At 41.2% G+C, this 24,509-nt stretch overlaps 1 protein-coding gene across 1 annotated transcript; it reads right to left on the reverse strand.

Annotated features, from left to right (window-relative positions):
• Positions 1–2,790: 2,790 nt before the first annotated feature.
• Positions 2,791–24,004, reverse strand: LOC143484478 (histone-lysine N-methyltransferase PRDM7-like). Its single transcript, XM_076983215.1, has 11 exons — positions 23,933–24,004; positions 18,445–18,496; positions 15,438–15,555; positions 13,792–13,911; positions 13,265–13,371; positions 11,782–11,866; positions 11,284–11,379; positions 5,810–6,081; positions 4,302–4,369; positions 3,966–4,156; positions 2,791–3,795 (listed from the first exon to the last, which is right to left on the reverse strand). Exons 2-11 carry the CDS (start codon positions 18,460–18,462, stop codon positions 2,882–2,884), a joined length of 1,989 nt encoding a protein of 662 aa, XP_076839330.1. The 5' UTR covers positions 18,463–18,496; positions 23,933–24,004; the 3' UTR covers positions 2,791–2,881.
• Positions 24,005–24,509: the final 505 nt, after the last annotated feature.

A 24,509-nucleotide genomic window follows, 5' to 3' on the forward strand; every position in this document is an offset into this window, starting at 1 on the left:
CAGGTACCTCACGCAGGCAGGCGTGTATGGCGCAGCTACTATGCATCTCTGCGCTCGGTTACGCTGCGCATGCGCAACGCCACACCTCATTGGGTGTGAAGGCAGCCTCTCTAATCGCGTTTGGCACATGTGCAACAACCCCGATTTGGACATCGATAGGTAGGATAGAAAATGTCCGCATTCCTACACCTGTTGGTCATTTGCAGGTAAAACGGTAGTTTGAGGACTATTCAGCTCGTCTTCGGACTGCAGTCACTCTCGCTGACCCAAAGCGAGTCGCAACTTGTGCGTCAACACGCGTTCATATGCGCACAGGAGAAATTAAACTCGAGCCTAAGCTCGTCTATGTTGACCACAAACGAAAATCTCAATAAACTTCCAGGTGTTCCGATTTGGCGATGATAACGCGTGTGGCCCAACTAGCACAATGTCTGAATTAAAAGCGTTTGTTCATACATGGAGGATTGAATTCACCAGCACGTCCACTAAATACAGCACTACGACTTCAAAATGTTAATGTTCTGAGCCAAGACGTCTAAATTGTTACTGTACAAGTTTATAAATCTACATTTGGAGCTTTTAATCGGACAGTATATTTAGCGTTGTTGTCGTTTTACGCGTCAGTTCTGATTCCCAAACAGGATCACTTTCATAGTAGAACCAATGAAGTAATTATTGCGCTTTTATTATGAACAACTTAAGAAATATACTAAATTCTGTATTTCCTAAATTTTACTAGTGACAAGAGAACTCACTGCATTTCACCAGAGTTGGACTGAAGACAAGTCTGATTCTGTATTTGTAAAGTGGCTCATACACTGAGGACGAAATAAACTAGAGATGTGCATTTCCTGAAGGAAATACATAGTGCTTGAAAAGACATGCAAGTCTCTCTCTCTGTGTGTGTGTGTAGTGTATATGGTGTATATGCTCCATCTGCCCCATCTACTCCATCTGGCCCATCAGCCCCTCTGCTCTAGCTGCCCCTCTGCTCCATCTGCCACTCTGTTCCATCTGCCCCTCTGCTCCATTTGCCCCTCTGCTCTAGCTGCCCCTCTGCTCTAGCTGCCCCTCTGCTCCATCAGCCCCTCTGCTCTAGCTGCCCCTCTGCTCCATCTGGCCCATCAGCCCCTCTGCTCTAACTGCCCCTCTGCTCCATTTGCCCCTCTGCTCCATCTGCCCCTCTGCTCCATTTTCCCCATCTGCCCCTCTGTTCTATCTGACCCTCTGCTCCTTCTGCCCCATCTGCATGTATGTATGTGTGTGTGTCTGTGTGGTGTATATGTGTGTGACTGTGTGTAGTGGGTATGAGAGATGCATGTGTGTGTGCGTGCGTGTGTGGGGGAGGGGGAGAGACATTCAAAAATAACTGACACTCTGCCACTGAGTGGAGAAGCCTTGTTTTATGTGATTTGCACCCTCCGAACAAACGGTCGTAGTTCGGGACCCATTTAACCTATCGCTTCACCGAAGAGATTGTGTGAGAGAGGACCCCTTGCTGATGATTTTGATATATTTTTGTGTGGTTTGACCCTAAAATGACTGATTTATGACAAGTTAAATATACACAAAAATCTCAACAAAGCTGATTCTGATTCTCATACATTTATATGGGGGCCAATGGGGTAGTTTTCTGTGTCTGGTGCCAAACAAATGCTCATAACTCTAAAACGAATTGATCAAATGATTAGATATCTCAGCGTGCCAGAAAGGACAAGTTTCTCTCCCATTTAAAATTTAAATGGAGCTTCTAGGTCAAGGTGTAAGGATTTTACAGCAGTTTATCCAAGAACGTTTTGATCATTTTTTATGCCAGCTCACACTCTAACTGGCAGTGATTATTTGAAATTCTGAACATTCCACCATTCATTTTATATAGGGCCATTTTTCATTTTTAAACTCAATTCTATTTAAAATCTATAACTCTAATCGACTCCAAAAACGGGTAGCACACCACACAGAGCCAAGACCTTCAAAACGCAGTTCGAACGGAGTCTGTACGTTAAGCGGTTCGGGCTGCATTAATTGCAGAAATTTGGAGAAAAGGAATAACAATATAGGGCTTTTCAAGCCCTATAATAAATTGCGGCACTCACCAACTTCCGGGCTGCACAGAAAAACATATATCTTTTATCGACAGTCAGTCTGAGTGGTGTTTTATTTAGAAAAATTTAAAAATAGGATTTTGTTACCAATTACATCCGTCAGTGCGTATGGTGGGTTTTATTTTTATGCACTTTATATTTGTTTTTATGCCAGTCGTATTATTTTATTTCGTCGTATTTACCCCCCACACTTTAACGGGGACCGCTGGGTTAGAGTACCTGTAACCCTAATTGTACATTTCCATCCAGAGTCCTTATAAATGTGACATTGCCACAGACATAAACATATACGATGTATTTTCTCTTGTCCACAAAAAACACATGAACCAATGGCTGTCGTCATGGTTACCAATTATGGCCTTTGCAATCGGGACGATCAAAGCCGTCAGTGTGAACACTGCCAGACCGCCACGTGTTCACCCAACACGAGACATTTAACACATCAACACTTCTGCCTCTAAAACGCGATTTTTGCAATAAAATTCAGAATCGCAATTTGAATATAGACATTAGGAATGTTATTAGATTTATTAACTGCAATCAATTATAACCCTAAAACCATTCAAACACCAGTATAACATTTAAATTACTAATCTGGTATTAATCGAAACCCAATATATTTAATAATTATGGGCAAATTAACAAAACTAATTAATCAAAATATATATATTATTTACAATAAATAAATAAATAACAAAGTTTTTATTTAAAACATAAATAAGTCTTAAAAACAGTAAATAAAGTACTGCCCTCATTGAGCAGTGATACAGCTATTACTATGTGTGAGTGCGCTGGTGTCGGTGGAGAGTACTCTGTCTAGTAAAACTCTTCCCACACTCTGAGCAGTGATAGGGCTTCTCTCCTGTGTGAGTGCGCTGGTGTCGTCGGAGATTACTCTGTTGAGTAAAACTCTTCCCACACTCTGAGCAGTGATAGGGCTTCTCTCCTGTGTGAGTGCGCTGGTGTCGGTGGAGAGTATTCTGTACAGTAAAACTCTTCCCACACTCTGAGCAGTGATAGGGCTTCTCTCCTGTGTGAGTGCGCTGGTGTCGTTGGAGAGTATTCTGTACAGTAAAACTCTTCCCACACTCTGAGCAGTGATGGGGCTTCTCTCCTGTGTGAGTGCGCTGGTGTCGTCGGAGATTACTCTGTTGAGTAAAACTCTTCCCACACTCTGAGCAGTGATAGAGCTTCTCTCCTGTGTGAGTGCGCTGGTGTTGGTGGAGATTACTCTGTTGAGTAAAACTCTTCCCACACTCTGAGCAGTGATAGAGCTTCTCTCCTGTGTGAGTGTGCTGGTGTTGGTGGAGATGACCCTGTCTAGTAAAACTCTTCCCACACTCTGAGCAGTGATAGGGCTTCTCTCCTGTGTGAGTGCGCTGGTGTTGGTGGAGAGTACTCTGTACAGTAAAACTCTTCCCACACTCTGAGCACTGGTGAGTTCTCTCCTTTCTTGTGTCATTCTGTGACTGCCTGTGAGGTGTGTTAGTGTGGAGAGTATCAGAGGATGTTTGTGGAGTACTGAAGCTTTGCTTGGATGCCAAATTCTCCCACTTAATTTCTCCCGATTTCAGCAGCCTGGTAAACTCCTCATGGTGGCATCTCCTGATGTGTTTGTGCAGGTAAATTTGAGCTGTATAACAAAGTTTACACATGGAGCAGGAGAAGACATCATGGATGTTATTCATCTCTGGAGGAAAAAAGGATATTACAAATTCAGTGTTTGTAAGTTTAAGCTTGACTGACAAGGAATGTTGAGTGAAATCAGGTGTGTCAGTGCAGAGCAAACACATGATATATGATACATTTTAGTTTAAAATGTTGTAAGTATAAATTGCAATAAAATCACAGTGTTTGGACCTTCTGCAGAGCACTTTTTGTTCCAGATGTAGTCAAACGTGATGCCGAGATCTTTGGCGTACTCGTCTCCATACCACACCAGGAGCTCCTGTCCTGTTCTGATGGGTCGGCAGCAACGATACAGAATCCCCCCACGATACTGGAAGGCCACCAGATTCTGCTCTTCATCATTACGAGCACAATTCACATATCTGAGAGAAAACAGATAAAGAGAGAGAGAAAAAAAACGAGAGGAGAGAATGACTAAGTGGTGGGAGAAGTTTTTTATATACTTTAGAATTCATAACATACGACCAACAGCCAATGGGCTGCAGACTTCAGTACTGCATTCTCCACCTCATCCAATTAGAGTGAGTCTCCTTCTTTGCATCTATGTACTCATCACAATGTCTGCTCTTGGATATCTAGAAAAATAAACATTTAATACAAACAAATACATTACAAAAATTGATGCCCCAACACCAGTAGAGAGGTGTTATGGGATTATATAAGACCAGTAGAGATATGTTACAGGATTATATAAAACCAGTAGAGAGATGTTACAGGATTATATAAGACCAGTAGAGAGATGTTACAGGATTATATAACACCAGTAGAAAGAGGTGTTACAGGATTATATAACACCAGTAGAAAGAGGTGTTATGGGTTTAAATATGACCAGTAGATAGAGGTGTTATGGGTTTAAATATGACAAGTAAACAGGTGTTAGGGGTTTATATAAGACCAGTAGAGAGAGGTGTTATGGGTTTAAATATGACCAGTAGAGAGAGGTGTTATGGGTTTATATAAGACCAGTAGAGAGAGGTGTTATGGGTTTATATAAGACCAGTAAACAGGTGTTAGGGGTTTATATAAGACCAGTAGAGAGAGGTGTTAGGGGTTTATATAAGACCAGTAGAGAGAGGTATTAGGGGTTTATATAAGACCAGTAGAGAGAGGTGTTAGGGGTTTATATAAGACCAGTAGAGAGAGGTGTTATGGGTTTAAATATGACCAGTAGACAGGTTAGGGGATTATATAAGACCAGTAGAGAGATGTTAGAGGATTATATAAAACCAGTAGAGAGATGTTAGAGGATTATATAAAACCAGTAGAGAGGTGTTAAGAGGATTATATAAAACCAGTAGAGAGGTGTTAAGAGGATTATATAAAACCAGTAGAGAGGTGTTAGAGGATTATATAAAACCAGTAGAGAGGTGTTAAGATGATTATATAAAACCAGTAGAGAGGTGTTGGAGGATTATATAAAACCAGTAGAGAGGTGTTAGAGGATTATATAAAACCAGTAGAGAGGTGTTAAGATGATTATATAAAACCAGTAGAGAGGTGTTGGAGGATTATATAAAACCAGTAGAGAGGTGTTAGAGGATTATATAAAACCAGTAGAGAGGTGTTAAGAGGATTATATAAAACCAGTAGAGAGGTGTTAAGGGGATTATATAAAACCAGTAGAGAGATGTTAGAGGATTATATAAAACCAGTAGAGATGTTAAGATGATTATATAAAACCAGTAGAGAGGTGTTAAGATGATTATATAAAACCAGTAGAGAGGTGTTGGAGGATCTGTAACCAAGTCTGCCACACCACTGCTTGTGCAGTCTGCTTTTAGAGACTATAAATAAAGAGCAGCTGTAGTGAGGTCTAGTAAGCAGTAACTCACTGCTGAGTCTTCTGGGGGTATTAATTCAGCGAAATACAAATGAAGGTGCCTACTGGAAGGACCCTGATGGGCCTGCAGTATTGTGGATGCTGGAATGAGGAGGGTGGACTGGGAAGATGAAACTATGTGAGGCTCTACATTTAACATCTCATCCTGTGTGTAATTTCAATGAAAGAGACTCACCACCCAGGAGTAGCCGCTGTTCATGGCCTCCTCTTTGTCCGCCAGTTCTCCCTGGTACGGCCCAAAGTGCGTACTGACCTGAACAGTCTGACCTCTGTTAAACACTCCCAATCCAGCATCAGGAATACTGGACTTATGAACCTCCAGACCAGATGGAAGTGTCTGTCTGGCTCTGTCTGTGACCCCCACAGGAACAGGTGTATCTGGGATGATGAGAGCAGGACCATGAACTTCACACTCTTCGATGAAGAAAGATCTGCACACCTCACAGTCTGGAAAAGCAGGAGACCTTATTTTAAAATACAGTGGATATTTATTACTGCTAAATATTTTATTCTACAACAGTCCAATACAAAATAACATGGTGCAGTAATGCTGCAAATATGGTAAATATTGTAGAAAAAACTTGCAACACCATGTTTCATGAATTTGAACAAAGATGTCTGTGCATATAATAACATAATATCATTTTAAGACAGTGACGGGCAGGGAGTGAAATAAAATTGAAGCGATCATGCCAAGTCTCTGGGAAAAGGGAGGTTTTAATGAATAAAGTGCGTAAACCAAAAACACGACACGATACAAAGACCAGCAGTCAACTGGTACAAAGACAAGACATATATAGACAAACAAACGACCCTCAGGTGAGACAGATCATAGGCCCCGCCCACCTGAGGGAAGAACACAATGCAACAAGACAATTGCCGCTGTGGACGGGGGCGATATACCGTTATAAAGACCATTTAATGCCACGGATATAATGTCTCATTCCAGTTGGCACCCAGCAAGACCTGTTCCATTCCCACATCCACCAATCACAATTACTGTATTTTCCGCTACTTGGATGGTATTGGCCTTGTGATGAGCAGTGCCTGTTTTCCTCCAAACATGACATCTGGCATTCACACCAAAGAGTTCAATCTTTGTCTCATTAGACCAGAGAATTTTGTTTCTCATGGTCTGAGAGTCCTTCAGGTGCCTTTTGGCAAATTCTAGACAGGCTGCCTTGTGCCTTTTACTAAGGAGTGGCTTTCGCCTGGCCACTCTGCCATACAGGGCTGATTGGTGGATTGCTGCAGAGATGGTTGTCCTTCTGCAAGGTTCTCCTCTCTCCACGGAGGAACACTGGAGCTCTGACAGAGTGACCATCGGGTTCTTGGTGGGAGTGGCCTTACTAGCCACCAGGCAGATATATTGAGAGGTGTCCGCTACATACAGCGACTAGACAGGTTACTTCTACCTCGTCCCATTATACATCAACACAGAGACAATCCTTCAAATTTGGCTAAGTATTTCTTTCTCTCATTCGACTACTTTACCATCAAGTTACTTCACTGCTGCACTTTAAACATGTGTTTTTCAATACCTGCTCTTTCATCCCACAGAGCCAGACGTTCCCATCATTACCACAAGAAGCGCAATGCAAGGAATCTCATCCATCCCCCAAGGTCATCACATTCTCAGACCAGGGTGATGGGTGGACTCTGGAATTGCCAATCTGCGGTTCGGAAAGCTGACTTCATCTCAGCCTTAGCATCTCATCATTCACTGCACATCCTGGCTTTGACTGAGATCTGGATCACTCTTGAGAACTCTGTGACTCCAGCAGCCCTATCCTCTGCCTTTAACTTCTCCCACTCTCTGAGACAGACTGGCAGGGGTGGTGGCACAGGTTTGCTCTTGTCTAGGAAGTGGAACTTCACTCCACTTTCATTCTCGCATCTCTCTATATCTTCTTTTGAATATCATGCTGTTACTGTATCTTTCCCCACTAAACTTCATATAATTGTCATTTACTGCCCTCCTTCTCTTCTAGGTAACTTCCTAGACGAGTTGGATGTTCTTCTGAGTCTCTTCCCCATTGATGGAACCCCATTGATTCTCCTCGGTGACTTCAATCTTCCATCGAACAAGCTGCAGTCATCATGTCTCGAACCGCTGCTCTCATCCTTCAACCTTGCTCTCAACCTGACCCCTCCAACGCACAGAGCAGGCAACATCCTAGACCTGATCTTCAGCAGACCGGCCCCAGCGCTGGGTATGACAGTAACCCCCATGCACTGCTCAGATCATCACTTTCTATCTTTCACATTCTCCCTTACTGCTCTCCCTGTCAATGCCTCTCCTTTAGGCTCGTCATTCTCTCGACGTAACCTGCACTCCATCTCTCACTCATCTCTAGCTTCAACTATCCTTACTACCCTTCCACATCCTGATTCCTTTCTATCTCTTTCCTTGGATACAGCCACAGATACATTGCTTTCTTCACTCTCGTCTGCAGTTAACCTTTTGTGTCCTCTTTCCTCCAGGCCAGCCAGATCCTCCCCACCTGCCCCGTGGCTGACTGAAGTCCTACGCAGCAACCGGAGAGAGCTAAGAAAGGCAGAGAGAAAGTGGAGGAAGTCCCAGCTTGACTCTGACCTACACTCCTATCAAGCTCTCCTCTACAAGTTCTCAACAGAGGTTACTGCTGCCAAGTCATCCTTCTACAAGGAGAAACTGGAAGAATCAGCGTCGGATCCACGCAGGCTCTTTAGGATCTTTTGCTCTGTTCTCAAACCCCCCTCTCCCCCACCACCCTCTTCACTTACCCCGGAGGATTTTGTCACCTTCTTTGAGGAGAAGGTTAACAAAATCCGTCAGTCATTTTCCTCTTTCTCTACTTCCTTCACCAATACTCATCCTCTTGCCATTAATTCCTTAACATGTTTTTCTCCTCTTTCCACAGATGAGGTCCTACAGCTACTTAAATCCAGCAACCCAACAACCTGCCCACTGGATCCCATTCCATCCACACTCTTCCAGACAGTCTCAATGGATCTGTTACCCTTCATCACGTTCATCATGAACAGCTCCTTGTTATCAGGCCAGGTCCCAGCTGCATTCAAGACTGCCAGAGTGGTCCCAATTCTGAAGAAGCCTACCCTGGACAGCTCAGATGTCTGCAACTACCGACCGGTATCACTCCTTTCTTACCTATCAAAAATTCTTGAGCGTGCTGTATACAACCAACTGTCTCTCTTTCTCACTCAGAACCTGCTCCAGGACCCCAACCAGTCGGGCTTCAAACCAGCACACTCAACAGAAACGGCCCTCATAGTGGTGACTGAGAAGCTCCAGACTGCAAGAGCATCCAAATTGTCATCGGTTCTGATCCTTCTGGACCTCTCAGCAGCTTTCGACACAGTGAACCACAAGATCCTCCTATCTGTCCTCGCTGACCTGGGAATAGCGGGCTCTGCATGGAAGTGGTTTGAGTCCTATCTAGAGAGACGTTCTTACCAGGTAACATGGAGAGGGTCTACATCTGCTCCTTGCAGGCTCCTTACTGGTGTCCCTCAAGGCTCAGTGCTAGGTCCTCTCCTCTTTTCACTCTACACCCGTTCTCTTGGTGATGTAATTACCTCTCATGGTTTCTCGTACCACTGCTATGCTGATGACACTCAACTAATGCTTTCCTTCCCACCATCTGATACTCAGGTTTGCAGCCGTATCTCGGCATGTCTGAGTGACATCTCTTCATGGATGGCAGCTCATCATCTAAAGCTCAATCCCAGCAAGACTGAGCTGCTGTTCATCCCTGGAGCTACAGGTCCTCAGCAGGATCTTGCCATCTCATTCGAGAACTCTTTGATTGTTCCGTCTAAAGATGCAAGAAACCTTGGGGTGACTCTGGATGACCAGTTGTCATTCTCTGCCCATATTACAAACCTGACTCGATCATGCAGATACTTTCTCTACAACATCCGACGTATCCAACCCTTCCTCTCTCAGGAGGCCTCCCAGGTGCTTGTCCAGTCTCTTGTCATTTCAAGGCTTGACTACTGCAACTCTCTCCTGGCTGGTCTTCCTTTGCAGGCCATCAGGCCCTTGCAACTGATCCAGAATGCAGCAGCAAGGCTTGTCTTCAATCTACCCAAGTTCACTCATGTCACTCCACTGCTGCGCTCCCTTCACTGGCTTCCCGTGGCTGCTCGCATACAGTTTAAAATTCTGATGCTTGCCCACAAAGCCAAAAATGGACCAGCTCCTTCATACCTTATGGCAATGGTCAAGAGTCGATCCGCACCTCGAGCCCTTCGCGCTTCAAGTACGGCTTGCTTGACCTGCCATCCCTCAAGATTCATGGAAGACACGCGACAAGATGCTTCTCTGTCCTGGCTCCGAGATGGTGGAACGAACTTCCACTGGCTATCCGAACAGCGAACTCTCTCACGGTTTTCAAATGCAGACTGAAGACCCATCTCTTTGTAAAGCACTTATAAGCACTAATCTACTGAAGCATTGGTATAAATCGTAATTGCACTTGCTAATGTAGTCTTGTAGGTATTTCATTCTTGCTAGGTATTGCTCTGTGTCTAATCTTATATTTTGTTGTCTTCTTTCTAGGTATCAGCACTGGCAACTGTTTATGGCAGTGCTTGAGCTTGAGTAGTTTGGACTTAAACCTGTTTATACTAGACAGAGATGCATATTCTGACTAAACACTTAGCACTTTTGTAAGTCGCTCTGGATAAGAGCGTCTGCTAAATGCCGTAAATGTAAATTGGTCACCTCCCTGACCAAGGCCCTTCTCCCCCGATCGCTCAATTTAGACAGCCGGCCAGCTCTAGGAAGAGTCCTGGTGGTTCCAAACTTCTTCCATTTATGAATGATGGAGGCCACTGTGCTCATTGGGACCTTCAAAGCAGCAGAAATTTTTCTGTATCCTTCCCCAGATTTGTGCCTCGAGACAATTTTGTCTCTGAGGTCTACAGACAATTCCTTTGACTTCATGCTTTGTGTTTGCGCTCTGACATGCAGTCAACTGTGGGACCTTATTTAGACAGGTCATTCCAAATCATGTCCAATCAACTGGATTTACCACAGGTGGACTCTATTTAAGCTGAAGAAACATCTTAAAGATGATCAGTGGAAACAGGATGCACCTGAGCTCAATTTTGAGCTTCATGGCGAAGGCTGTGAATACTTACGTAAATGTGATTGCTTAGTTTTTTTATTTTAATACATTTTCAGAATTCTCAAGAAAACTTTTTTCACATGGTCATAATGGGGTATTTTGTGTAAATTTTGAGGAAAGAGATTAATTTAATCCAATTTGGAATAAGGCTTTAACGTAACAAAATATGGAAAAAGTGAAGCGCTGTGAATACTTTCTGGATGCACTGTAGACCTATGACATCAGTCTAGATGAAGGTCATGTATGTGTATATAGACCTATGACATCATTCTAGATGAAGGTCATGTATGTGTATATTGACCCATGATGTCAGTCTTGATGAAGGTCATGTATGTGTATATAGGAACAGACCTATGACATCAGTCTGGCCACACACACAGTGGTAAAAGCATTTTGGCTGTGCTGGCTACATACTCCAAACAACATGAAAAATAATTCAGCTGTACAATCAATTCAAGTCAAATCAAGTTCCATACTGTATAGGAACCCTGTTGATGTGTATCTGCTGTCTTACAGAAGTAGTCTTCATCTCTGGGTTCCTCCTCTTCAGTGTAACTAACTCTCGGCCTCTGCCGGAGATTACTGTCTCGGGAGTAGATGTTTACCTGCACTGCAGAAGCCATGGGGTAGACACAAAAAAAGATTTAAAAAAGTTAACTTAAAAGTATATTTTATAAGTATTATTAAAATCTTATACACATAATTGCACATGGACATATGATCGCACGCCAGTGAAGGATGAGACTGCACAAGAATGAGTATTACACTAAGTTGTATGTTTTTTTTTTTTACAGTTTTGATGTGTAGTTGCTAATTCTAGTTAAAAATCAAACATCCAGAATCCTTTTTCACACATTAGGGGTATATAGTGAATATAAAAAGTGTACACAACCCTGTTAAAATGCCAGGTTTAGTGATATAAAAAGCAGGTAGAGTCTGCTCCAGTCTTTTCTACTGCTCTACAGATACGAAGGGCTAGCTGAATAATGTTTTAAACTCTTTATATGCCTACCTAACTTATGGGATCTGGGCTTCTTCTGGACAGTTCTATTCCGTTCTGATGTAACTCCTCCACCTGAAGTGGTACAGGCCTCTGTCTTCACATCCAGAAGTAATGACCAAACAAGAAAAAGAATGCTCATATATCAAAACAGGCTCATGAAACACACATTCCTTACACACTCCCCTCAAACTCCAATCAATAAATTATATTTGTGTAAATATTAATGGTAATATGTAGTATTTACTAAAACAATGTAGTAAATTTCTGGTACTTTTAATTCTTTTTATATACAATGCAATGTCAGGAAACGTATAATCACATCATAAAAACACAGGCACAACAGCACACCTCAAGTATTCCCAGAAATTGATCAGCTCACATGATTGTTGGATGGCATATTTGTCCACTTTGCCCAACTTCAATCCAAATTTGATTGTACTTCCCAAATTCACAGTTATTTCATTATTTGTAAATTAGACACTACATTAAAGAAAATAATGTTTTGTCTCCAGTTTCTTTTTAACTGTGAACACTCATCTTAGATAAACATGGAACAATGAACTGAATGAGATACTGTCTGCAGAAATATGGGAGGAGCTTATCTAGAATTCATAGTTGTTCCATGAATTATAGATACAGGCTCACGGGTTCTACTATTCTAAAACTAGACTGAGTAAAATGTGCAGCTCAGTTTCTCCAGTGTGACTGGTTCCTGTGACGCACGGTGTAGGGAGAAGGACGAGGCACAGAATCCAACTCTTACCACTATTGTCACCTTTATTAATACAGCGTAGACAGCGCACATATAACATGAAAAACACTTACAGACGTAAACAACTCTAACAAAGACGAGCACGGGACACTGCGCGAATGCACATTAAATAGACAAACCACATAAGCCCTGAGTGATCACGAGATGAGCCCCAGGTGAGACCGATGAACACACTCAGACACAACCACACCCACGAAGATCCACAGACGCAGACGACTAGACGTAGACAACATAAACACACGCCCAAAGGGGAGGGGTCAGGGGCTGTAACGTGACAGTTCCATAATTTTGAGGGATGTCTGTCACATCTTTTCTGGTTCTGCCCTACAAGATTACTGGACTAAAACCTTCCAGTTGTTTTCAAAAAGGTTTAAGAAAAATATTCTTCCAGACTAGATCTTGACAATCCTGTTCAGATACAATTAAAAGGCCATCATGGTGCTTCATCCTTGTGGCACTGTGACCAAAGCATATCAGACTTTTCACTAAGACCCCAGTGTTAACATGCGTAAATGGGGTGCAACTTACACTCTGAGATATTATCAATTCATTAATGAGAACAAAATCTTCCTGACACATTGATAAAGAAAACAGTACTACGTGTGCCACTGTATTATTAAACCTCACTCACAGTTCTGATTTAATGTCAAATAAGTGCAAAACTGTGCTGTAAAACTGTTACTCCTACAGACCATGAAAATAACATCACAAATGCTTTACCTGTGAGTAAATAGGAGTGTGTTCCTGGGCCTTTGTGACAGAGCTGGAGTGCGTCATGGGTTTTGTCTTTGCAGGTTTTACTGGGAGATGTTTAAGGTTTCTTGGTGCTGGAACACAGAACCATAACCTTTACCAAGTCCTGCAACTCATTCAAATGTTATTTTTAAATGTAAAAGTCAACCTTGTGTTTACATTTTACAATAAAACCAAGTGCTGCATGTCACGGTTAGCCCCGCCCCCACCTGTCACTCACATCAGTGTGTTGTTCTCCATGTGCCTATGTTTTGGTTACCCATGTGTTTCTCCTGCCACTCCCATGCCATTTATAGCCACGCCCCATGATGACCACTCCCACCTGTTTCCTGTTAGTCCAGTGTATTTAAACCCTGTTCTTTGTCTCGTGTAGGACTGGTTATTGTGAATGGATTAATAAGTTTGTTTGCCCCATCACTCCATCACGCCCCGGGAGTTACACTGCAAACTAACAAAATTAACCTTGATGTTGCGGGCTAACTCACAATCCTTACCTTGAGGTCTCCTCTCCAGTCTGGGTGTCCACTCATCCTCTGAGTCACTGTGGTCAGTAGGGGGCGCCTCTTTTCGTGCTCTACCTCGCCTCATAAAGGCAGGGATAGTGCAGTTCAACCCTAAAATATACAAGTATAGAAATAAAAAGGGGCGGGGGGTATTCAGTCAGTGTATGCCTACAGCACACAACAGATTTTGTTATTATAGTTCCATGTGTTTCATTCAGTTTCATGTCTTCTCTGAAAGACATCTGGTAAGAGTTAAAAGTAAACAAGAACACGAGTCCCTTAATTCAGCCTAGTTATCCTCATTCAGGGATGGATATCTTGTAATTTTCTCTACTGTGAAGTAACGGCCTCTGTATGTTGATTTTGTATGCTAATTACCACTCATTGGCCACAGACTGGACAACATGCAGTGTTGGCGAGCTCTTTTATATTTACACAACTGAACTGAAACAATGACAACAGAGTGTGAGTGTTTACTCAGGAGGAGCAGCAGGCTCATCAGTCTGACATCACACTGACCAGCATATCCAAACAGCTGACATCACACTGACCAACATACCCAAACAGCTGACATCACACTGACCAGCATATCCAAACAGCTGACATCACACTGACCAGCATACCCAAACAGCTGACATCACACTGACCAGCATACCCAAACAGCTGACATCACACTGACCAGCATACCCAAACAGTTGACATCACACTGACCAGCATAACCAAACAGTTGACACCACACTGGCCAACATATCCAAACAGTTGACATCACACTGACCAACATATCCAAACAGCAGACATCACACTGACCAACATATCCAAACAGCAGACATCACACTGACCAACATATCCAAACAGTTGACATCACACTGACCAACATATCCAAACAGCTGACATCACACTGACCAACATACCCAAACAGCTGATATCACACTGACCAACATATCCAAACAGCTGACATCACACTGACCAACATATCCAAACAGCTGACATCACACTGACCAACATACCCAAACAGCTGACATCACACTGACCAGCATATCCAAACAGCTGACATCACACTGACCAACATACCCAAACAGCTGACATCACACTGACCAGCATATCCAAACAGCTGACATCACACTGACCAGCATACCCAAACAGCTGACATCACACTGACCAGCATACCCAAACAGCTGACATCACACTGACCAGCATACCCAAACAGTTGACATCACACTGACCAGCATAACCAAACAGTTGACACCACACTGGCCAACATATCCAAACAGTTGACATCACACTGACCAACATATCCAAACAGCAGACATCACACTGACCAACATATCCAAACAGCAGACATCACACTGACCAACATATCCAAACAGTTGACATCACACTGACCAACATATCCAAACAGCTGACATCACACTGACCAACATACCCAAACAGCTGATATCACACTGACCAACATATCCAAACAGCTGACATCACACTGACCAACATATCCAAACAGCTGACATCACACTGACCAACATACCCAAACAGCTGACATCACACTGACCAACATATCCAAACAGCTGTCAGAAGCTGGGTATTCTCTGCATGGGAAAAGAGGTTTTGTTTACCATGTCTGTCCAAATTCAGCTGTAACTCACCGATGGCAATCATGACACGATAATTTCTCTTTATGTTCTTATAGCGAACTTTTTCCCATCTCTCCAGATGTATCCACTCTGTCTTTGAGAAGTGCTCTTTAATCTCTGTGTAATCGTCCTTACAAAACAAAAGATAATAATAAATAAGACAAATAGAACATTTATCTAAGCGAGTACACACATCCAAATATGGCTGCATTATGTATCCAAATCCATCTGGTAGAACTTGGTTTAGTCAAAATTGCACATAAAATGAAATAAACATTAAATGCATAGGAAGATATGTCTTCCTATTTACAAGAAACAAAGTCTATTCCTCTTTTGCTCCTGATCTTGGCCTCCATCAGAAGTTCAGTGAAACTTCTTTCACATGGATAGCAGCAGTCATACATCACCTCTCTGACTTCAGAACAACCCCTTTTGGGTGAAAAACACTGTAAATTCATTGTTAGATCTAAAAATTTGAGAAAAGGCTTAAGTAAGAGAATTAAGAGCTAATGTCATTATACAATATTAATAGAATTAAGAGTTATTGTCATTATACAATTATGAATTAAAATTTAATCTTAACCAGAAGAGACATAGGTCTGAGGTTCTATTTTTATCTTTTTATTATTTATTTATTTATTCATTTTTATTTATTAATTAATTTGTTTCTTTATTTTTCTTGTCCCCTTGTTTGTAAATTTTAATTACTTTCATTCATACACTGCACTCAAATCATGGGGCTGTTGGGGATTGATGGGTGGGCAGGAGGGAGAAATGGGTGGGCGAGGGTATGGGAGGGAGGGGCGGGTGGGTTGGTTTTTTCTCTGAAAACTGTAAAATAAGTGAGCCATTTTTATGTTTTGGGTTTACCCCATCCTTTCTGAGTCTCTTTATTGCTATTGCTCAATAAAGAAATATATATATTTATATTTAAACAATTAATCTTAACATTCATTCCATGAGGTTCTAAAGGTCCAATAGTGGACATCAGTTATTTTGCTTTGAATTTCCCCATTTCATTGCCATCACAGCAACAACTGGTGTCATTAATACAAAGTCCATTAGCATTAAAATGCCTTGCAACTGGAAATGACAAATCCTTAATAATGATGGTCTAAAGATGTTTGTCAGCATGCCTTCTCTTAGTCCAAAATAAAGCTCATTACATCTCTTGCAAGTAATGAAGCAGACAACTCCCAGTGAAACAGAATGGATGATGATAATTGATCCTTTTGTGTCAGTTTTTTTAGTGGCTGTTAATACATATACCTGAAGCACATCTAGATCAGTTGCAGCCAGCGGTACCACAGTTAATATCTGTATGGTCATTTATGTTTTAATTTCATCTACATGAGATTTGTGGATAGTATTATATAATGTAATTATATAATGTGTTTTATTTGTAGAATATGTCAGTGCCAAAGGAATATTGTTTCATTCTAGTTACCTTATACTTAGCCTGATTGTGTGATTTGTTTGTGACTTGTGTATTCGTCTGTATAATTTGTTTTTGTGTAATTTGTGTGTTAACGGGCCGCCCAATGGAGGATGGGTTCCCTTCTGAGTCTTTGTCCTCCCAAGTTTTCTTCCTATTCCCCACCATCTAGGGAGTTTTTCCTTGCCACTGTCGCCTTTGGCTTGCTCATTAGGGATTTGGACCCATAGTATTGTTAACCTTGTAAATCCTGTAAAGCACTTTGTGACAACATGTGTTGTGAAAAGCGCTATATAAATATATTTGATTTGGTTTGTTTACAGGTCAGAAAATCTCTGAACAGGTCAAATACAAGTAAAAGTATTATCTATGACTTCCTTAAAAAAAAATAAAGTTTTAAACACTGTTAAGAGAATCTTTGTAGGAGGGTTCTTCTTAGTCCTAACAGCAAATGGTTTAAAGCAGTGGTTCTCAAACTGTGGTACGCGTACGCGTACCACAAACATTGACCGAGAGAATTAAAACGAGTAAATGCTTCTCACTGCAGTTAGATGAATCCATAGATGTCGCAGATTTAGCCAACTTGCTCGTTTACGTGCAATATGAGTATGAGGGCATGTCGCACGAAGACTTTTTGTGCTGTAAACCACTACCAACACAAACTACAGGAGAACTACATTATAACATATGTGTGTAATGAGCAGGGTTGCCAACACTCACGCATTGAGCGTGAGACACGCATTTGACCGTCTTCACACGCCACACATCCAATTTCTCACGTCGTCAACAAAAAACTAGTTTATTTACCTCTGATCCACATCTATGATTCAATGAGTTACTAGTTCGCTCTGGTGCCAACCAACGCGATATAATACTTAACTTGTGTCCATTTTACATCCTCCCGGTAACAATTTACATTCGATAACAACAACTTAAACTCGCCAAACAGCTTTTTTTTTTTGGCAGATGCCATTTGCACCCGGGTATATGCAGCAGTATGTGTTATTTGCACCCGGGTGTACATAGCAGTGTGTGCTATTTGCACCCGGGTGTACATAGCAGTGTGTGCTATTTGCACCCGGGTATATGCAGCAGTGTGTGCTATTTGCACCCGTGTGTATGCAGCAGTGTGTGCTATTTGCACCCGGGTATATGTAGCAGTGTGTACTATTTGCACCCGACATTTTGATTTATCAGATTAGTACTATGTGTTTTGTGACAAAATATATATCTTAAAATGTAGAGTTAAATTGAGTGATGGACCTTTATACATAACTATTAACCAAACGTGGAGGTTTTTCGTTTGACAGTTGGTGGTACTTTGTCTAAAAAGTTTGAGAACCACTGGTTTAAAGCTCTCAAACCATCTTCATTAGGGATGACTTTTAAAGTTCGTTGAAATCAAGGATTTGGCAGGTAGTGTTTGTTCTTCCGGGTGTTCAAGGATTTGTAGAAAGTGTGTTGAGTCTTTAACATATGTACATGAGGACTGAACAATTGGTTGAAAAATGTCATCTAGAAGCTGGAAAATAACCTATATCACTTCTAGTCGTAGCACTACAACAACTACAGTAAACAACTCACCTCTTCAGAAGAGCTCATCTTGACAAGTAAAAAATCTTCAAAGTTTAACTGTCTGGGAAGAAAAATAGTAATTTATTATAACAGTAAAATAACAACCCATCGCTAATTAGCTACATTTTATGTAAAGAACATCTCAGCAGTTACAAAGGGGTGTAAAATATTTGATGTAGATAGATCTTACTGGTTTTTTAAGAATCACATTGCAAGCAGCTACTGTCCCTGAAGCAGGACTACAGATTGAGAGTGCTATAGAGTTGGCTAGCTGCTTAGCTAGCTGTATTGCACAGGTGTCAAACTCAAGGCCTGCGGGCCAAATGTGGTACAGGAGAAAACTATAAAAGAAGAACCGGTGTCCATAGAGCTTGGATGATATGCAAAAGTTAATGATTTCGTAAAATAAAGGTGGGTTTTAGTGTATCCAATGTGGGTAAGTAAATCTTTGGAGTACAGCTATTAAATGAGTCCATTTTGGTGTTATATAAATATGGTGAGGTGTTTTATCCTTTTTATTATGGTTTTAAATATAGGCACTATTAATGTGAGGAGCATAAAAGGGTTACATTTTTAATGAGATGGATAAACAGGAAGTATTGCCTGAGAGTTTTGAGGTGGGGCTGGTAACTTTGCTTTTTAAAAAAGATGACAGGACTGATCTAAAGAATTGGAGGCCTATTACTCTTAAATTGTTATGTAAAGATTTTTAGTAGGCTTTTAGCAACTAGAATGGTGGGGGTTTTGGAGCAGGTTACACACCCGGACCAGGCCTGCGCGATACCAGGATGGAGGATAATGGACAGCCTTATACTGATTTGAGACACCTTCTGTCTAGTGAGGGACAGAAACATTAGATTGATAGTAGGGTTGCAACGATATGAGATTTTCACGGTATGATAACCATCTCAGAAAATACCGCGGTATCACGGTTATCACGGTATCATAGTTTGTTACATATATTATTAAAAGATACATTGACCCTTAAAGAAATTACAACAAATGAACTATTTCTTGTAGAAACCTGGAACTATTGTATACAAAATGTCTCCTTAAAAAATAAATAAACTGTACACCTGTTTATATAAATACTGCAAATTTAGAGAAAACTAAATCATGGATTTCAGTAGGCCTACAATTATTTAATATCTGATAAACTGAGCCTGGGTCAGTGTCTGATCAACAACTGTTGTAAACGTCCGTTTTACTGCCAAGTTGGAATATAACCAGATACTGCAGAAAGAGAGGATTTATTTCTGACATGATCCTCACAATAGAGATTTCTATTTTAAGGCTTTCACACCGAGTCTGGTTTTAACATATGAAAAACAGGCACGTCAGAATTTGAAAATGAACGCATGTAAATTAATGGCATCTTTCACATCCAGTGAAAGCAAGGACCTGAAAAAGCTTTCGCGAGTAGCGTGCGACTCTGCCCACCTCGTGTGAACGGCGGAAGCGTTCACACTTGCTGCGTCACATTCTTTGCAGTGTTGTCCGAAACTATATGTGGTAGTATAAAGAAACACCCCTCAAAAACAGGGGAAGGAACATTTACCTGACGAATTTTAATGTTGCTTTGTGTTTCAGGTTTGAAAAGTGCTGGAATTGAGGCTAAAGTAGGCTACTAAATTGTAACTACTTCGTTTCACAACAAATAGCTGTCTGACTGAACAGTTCTCTTGTATTACGTTAACAAATATGAGCCTCTTGTAATTCCAGGGCAAAACATGAGACAACCTGAAGACGTTAAGATTGGGCGTTTTAAAAAATAAACCATTAAATAATGTGATGAAAAAGCGAATTGTTTCGAATCATTTCCAGTATATGTATAAATATTTAACTTAATTAAGTTTAACATGCTAGGAAATATTGAAATAGACCTTGAAAGAGACGTATAAGTTCTTGAATTCCACCTTGTAAAGGTGTATGAACCCTGCAAACATGACTTTGTTCATTGCACTGAGGCACGGCACGCGCAAAGTCACAAAATTCGAGAGGTGCACGACTTCGCGAATCGACAGCGTGCGAGACGCTTGTGCACAGGCGGAGCCACCGCGATTACGTCATTTTCGCTGCTTATTTTAGTTTAGCCTTTTTTTTATTAAAACATTTGTTGAGTCTGATGTGCTTTCTGAAATTTTCACCGCTGTGTGCTGAGTAGCTGAACTGGAGCGAGTTGCGCATGCGCAGGTGAGTTTCTCTGCTGGCTTGCCTTTTACCGGTAATAAGCAAACGCACACTGTATGATAACGTGCATTTTAATACTGTGGTATACCGTGAAACTGGTTACCGCTGCAACCCTAATTGATAGTGATAAAATTAGATTTTGAAAAAGTCTTCGATCGGGTCTCGCACCAGTACCTGTTTCAGGTACTGCTAAAGATGAGGTTTCCTAGGCGTTTTTTAAGGTGGGTGGAACTGCTGTACAAAGACATTGTCAGCAAAGTGATTGTAAATGTGAATTTGTCAAAGGCGATAAATATAGGTTGCAGTGTCCGTCAGGAATGCTCTTTAACACCCCTCCTATCTGTTTTTAGGGAGCATCTTTGTTGCATCCCAGGTGAGGTATGCTACCATGGATGAGAAGACAACAGGGGAGCTGATGAGATTTTGGACGGGATCCTATTTACGGAAGCTGAGAGTGTTAAAAGTAGACCTGAGGATCCCGGTGGCATTTGACATGCCCAAAGAGCATGCTTTTATCTCCAAGTTTTTTTTAACAGTTTGGATTAGAGGAGGAGGGGGTGGAAGTGTCACCTAGCTATGATTGTGTGTGTGCAGGGACGGCATATCGACACTGCAGTGTTTCTACATTGATGCGATTTTCTCAATAAGTGCAATATAAATAATTATCCCAAAATGTCCAGGAAGAGAAAAATCGATGCAGATGTGAGCAGAAAGATGGGAAAGCGAATACATGTTTGTGCTTCAAGGAGAAAAACCGGTATATTTTATGAAGTAGTGGCGGTTGTCAAAAAGTACAATCAACGTCGACATTTTGAGACCAAACACGGAGCTACGTACGCCATTAGATATCGAGAAAAACAACAAATTGCCAAAGAATTGCGAATGTGTCGCGAAAGCCACAACCACAAACAATGCGGCAGTAGTTTGTTGTGGCTGAAGAAATCGCCGCTTTTCCAGAGGGAGCGTTTTTGAAGCACAATTGTTATTTTCATAGTTAACCTATTTGATATTTCAAGTTTTGAACAAAGTATATGTAATTTCTTTTATATTTTTCTTTATTATTATTGTTTGACACCCTCGCCATTGGCTATTTGCCCCACTGCTAGCTAGCTAACATATCCACACATGAACTAACGTAGAACACGCAAGTTGATGTAACCCACTCAAATTATTAATAATTAATCTAATCCACCCAAATGAATAAAATAATTTATTAAACACTACAAACCGACCTAGTATTAACCTCCTCAGAAAATGATAATAAACTACATTAATTTAAAGAAAATAAATGGATAACTATATATATAAATAAATAAATAGAAAGAAAGAAAAAGAGGAGGGGGGGTATTTTACGCTGTCGCACCACGCTGCAGCACATGTTCAGTGCGAACGGCGAAACCAGGAGACTGGCGGGAGAGTATAGGGCTCATCAGCCAAAACGGTTTTCCTCCATATACCCTCACTAATACTCTGGTTCTGATAGGTAAGCCTTTTAAAGTACGTTTTGTACGGCATTTTGGGAGTTTTGTAACTTTTAAGTGATACGGTTTTGCTGTTTTATCAAGGTTATTAGCAGCATTGCAGGCTGCTGCTTCGTTGGCTGTATGCTAGGTTGCGAACAGACATGTTAAATTGTGCAGAAATTACAGGTTAATTTTAATAATGCACGGTGTTAGTTGCAAAACAATGAATACCTCTTGGTTATTGCTCATGCATTTATTTGAAAGATGTGTCTTTTTGGAGAATTTTGTAAATTAGTAGACGAAAATGTAAGCTAGTTTTTTTTGGGTGTATGCATTTGTTCATACAGTTTTATGCTACTAACAGCTAAGAGAGTTATGTACTGCACAATTTGTTGTATTAATGAGTTCGGTCATGCAGCTGTAAATTTAGTAATGTATAGCAGTTAATTCATAAAATGTTTACGCTGTCGCACCACGCTGCAGCACATGTTCAGTGCGAACGGCGAAACCAGGAGACTGGCGGGAGAGTATAGGGCTCATCAGCCAAAACGGTTTTCCTCCATATACCCTCACTAATACTCTGGTTCTGATAGATTGGAGAGACATTGTTCTGTGGGACGGTGCCTTACGATGCTGGCTGGTTGCTGAAGACATCCAAACGGACACGTGAGGATTCGCTGTTGCTATTTTTTTTTCTTGCCTTGTTCAGAAGGATCCAAGTAAGAGAGAGAGTGTTTCATACTCTTAAATTTTTTTAGTTTTTTTTTTTCTGCAGGTATATATTTTTTTTAAGGCCTAAGGACTGCAATTTTTACTGATCACAGTAAAAAGAAAAGAGGGACTTCACCAAGGTGACTCGTCTGAATACAACTTAATGCTCATTTCACAGACAAGACTGTAGGGAGAAGGAGTTTATTTTATTTTTTGTATTGTTACATTGAGAGTAAAAAAATAATAATAATAATAATTCCTACCACGGTATGCTCGGGCCTGATAATTCTTTATTCAGAGTCTAAGGTAGTACATTGCTACCTGACCCACCTAAACAAATTTCTCCTTTACCTTTGTTGTTTACACAAGATGCTTTCAGTGTTCCTTGTGTACTGTTACATTAATATATGTTACATTTTCAATCAAGGTTATAATTGTCACTAAAAATCTTTTATCTAACATGTAAATAAGTCGATGTGTCTAGTTAGTGTATCCAGACACAGCAAGCTAGGTACCGCTAGCCAATTAGCTGTTTTCCTTTCAGCTATTTTTCAGGTAAATAGTTTGGTAGCTGATTAACGCTAGCTAGTTTTAGTCAACAAAGTACTCAAATAACATGTGAAGTGGTCAGTACTCAAGCTGACCCGGTAACTTTACCTGCACTACTTTGCTGAGGTAAACACGGTGCTAGTTCGCCGTTACCCGGTAACTTTACCTGCACTACTTTGCTGAGGTAAACACGGTGCTAGTTCGCCGTTACCCGGTAACTTTACCTGCACTACTTTGCTGAGGTAAACACGTGCTAGTTCGCCGTTACCCGGTAACTTTACCTGCACTACTTTGCTGAGGTAAACACGGGTGTTAGTTCGCCGTTACCCGGTAACTTTACCTGCACTACTGTACTGAGGTAAACACGGTGTTAGTTCGCTGTTAGCTGAGTCACGTCACACCACAGCTGTCACTCAACCCACAAGCTAAGTAGCTAACCGCCTGGTCAACGAGCTAGTTTAATTTATTTAGTGTTTTAAACAGAACGGCAATCATCTCGAATATAAGAGAACGAGTTTCTGTTTATTAGAGATTTTTCAGTTGTTTTCTAATTAGTTTGTAGATAAGCAGCTAAGTTAAAGTACCTGTCAGAAAACTCCTCTTGGCGGGACTGAAGTGAGTGACGTGATTTGTGCTCGTGCCCGTACAGACCCTCATTTTCCCGCCTAAAATATGAATCGTAACAGAGCGCGTCACAGTAGTGGACAGGTGTGTGTGTGTGTGTGTGTGTGTGTGTGTGAAAGAGAGCTCACGTTTTAGGATGTAGTTTGTAATAAAAAACATACATCTATTTATGTAGCGCAATGTGCTGGTAGACAAAATTTTTAAAAAATCAGTTATTGCTGTGCGGCTCCGGTATCGTATGCAATGTCTATGTGGTTATTGATTATGTGTGTGAATATGTGTGCTGTTTAGTTTAAGTTGCCCTGTGTCTGTTTATGTAGTTGTACAGTTGTGAATCATTCCTGCCATGTGTGTGTGTGATGCTACCCTGTCAATGACATTCCCTTGTGTTTCATGATTCACAAATTTCACGTGTTTCAAATTGAGTGGGTTCTGTGTGATCACGACTTCACTGCGTGATTAAGCTAGGCATTAATAATTTATGATTACGGCATTAATAAAGAGCCTTGTTGGACCTGCCTACTGGCTTTCCTTGCC

The sequence above is a fragment of the Brachyhypopomus gauderio genome, chromosome 20 (assembly GCF_052324685.1).
Source record: "Brachyhypopomus gauderio isolate BG-103 chromosome 20, BGAUD_0.2, whole genome shotgun sequence".
NCBI lineage: Eukaryota > Metazoa > Chordata > Actinopteri > Gymnotiformes > Hypopomidae > Brachyhypopomus > Brachyhypopomus gauderio.

Bases quoted from the DNA above. Each gene is read 5' to 3' on its own strand.
- LOC143484478 (XM_076983215.1), bottom strand. The intron at 11,867-13,264 runs GTAAAGCATTTG...CTGGATGTGAAG, and splicing joins ACACTCCTATTTACTCACAG to ACAGAGGCCTGTACCACTTC. The intron at 4,157-4,301 runs GTGGAGAATGCA...GTTTTCTCTCAG, and splicing joins ACTCACTCTAATTGGATGAG to ATATGTGAATTGTGCTCGTA.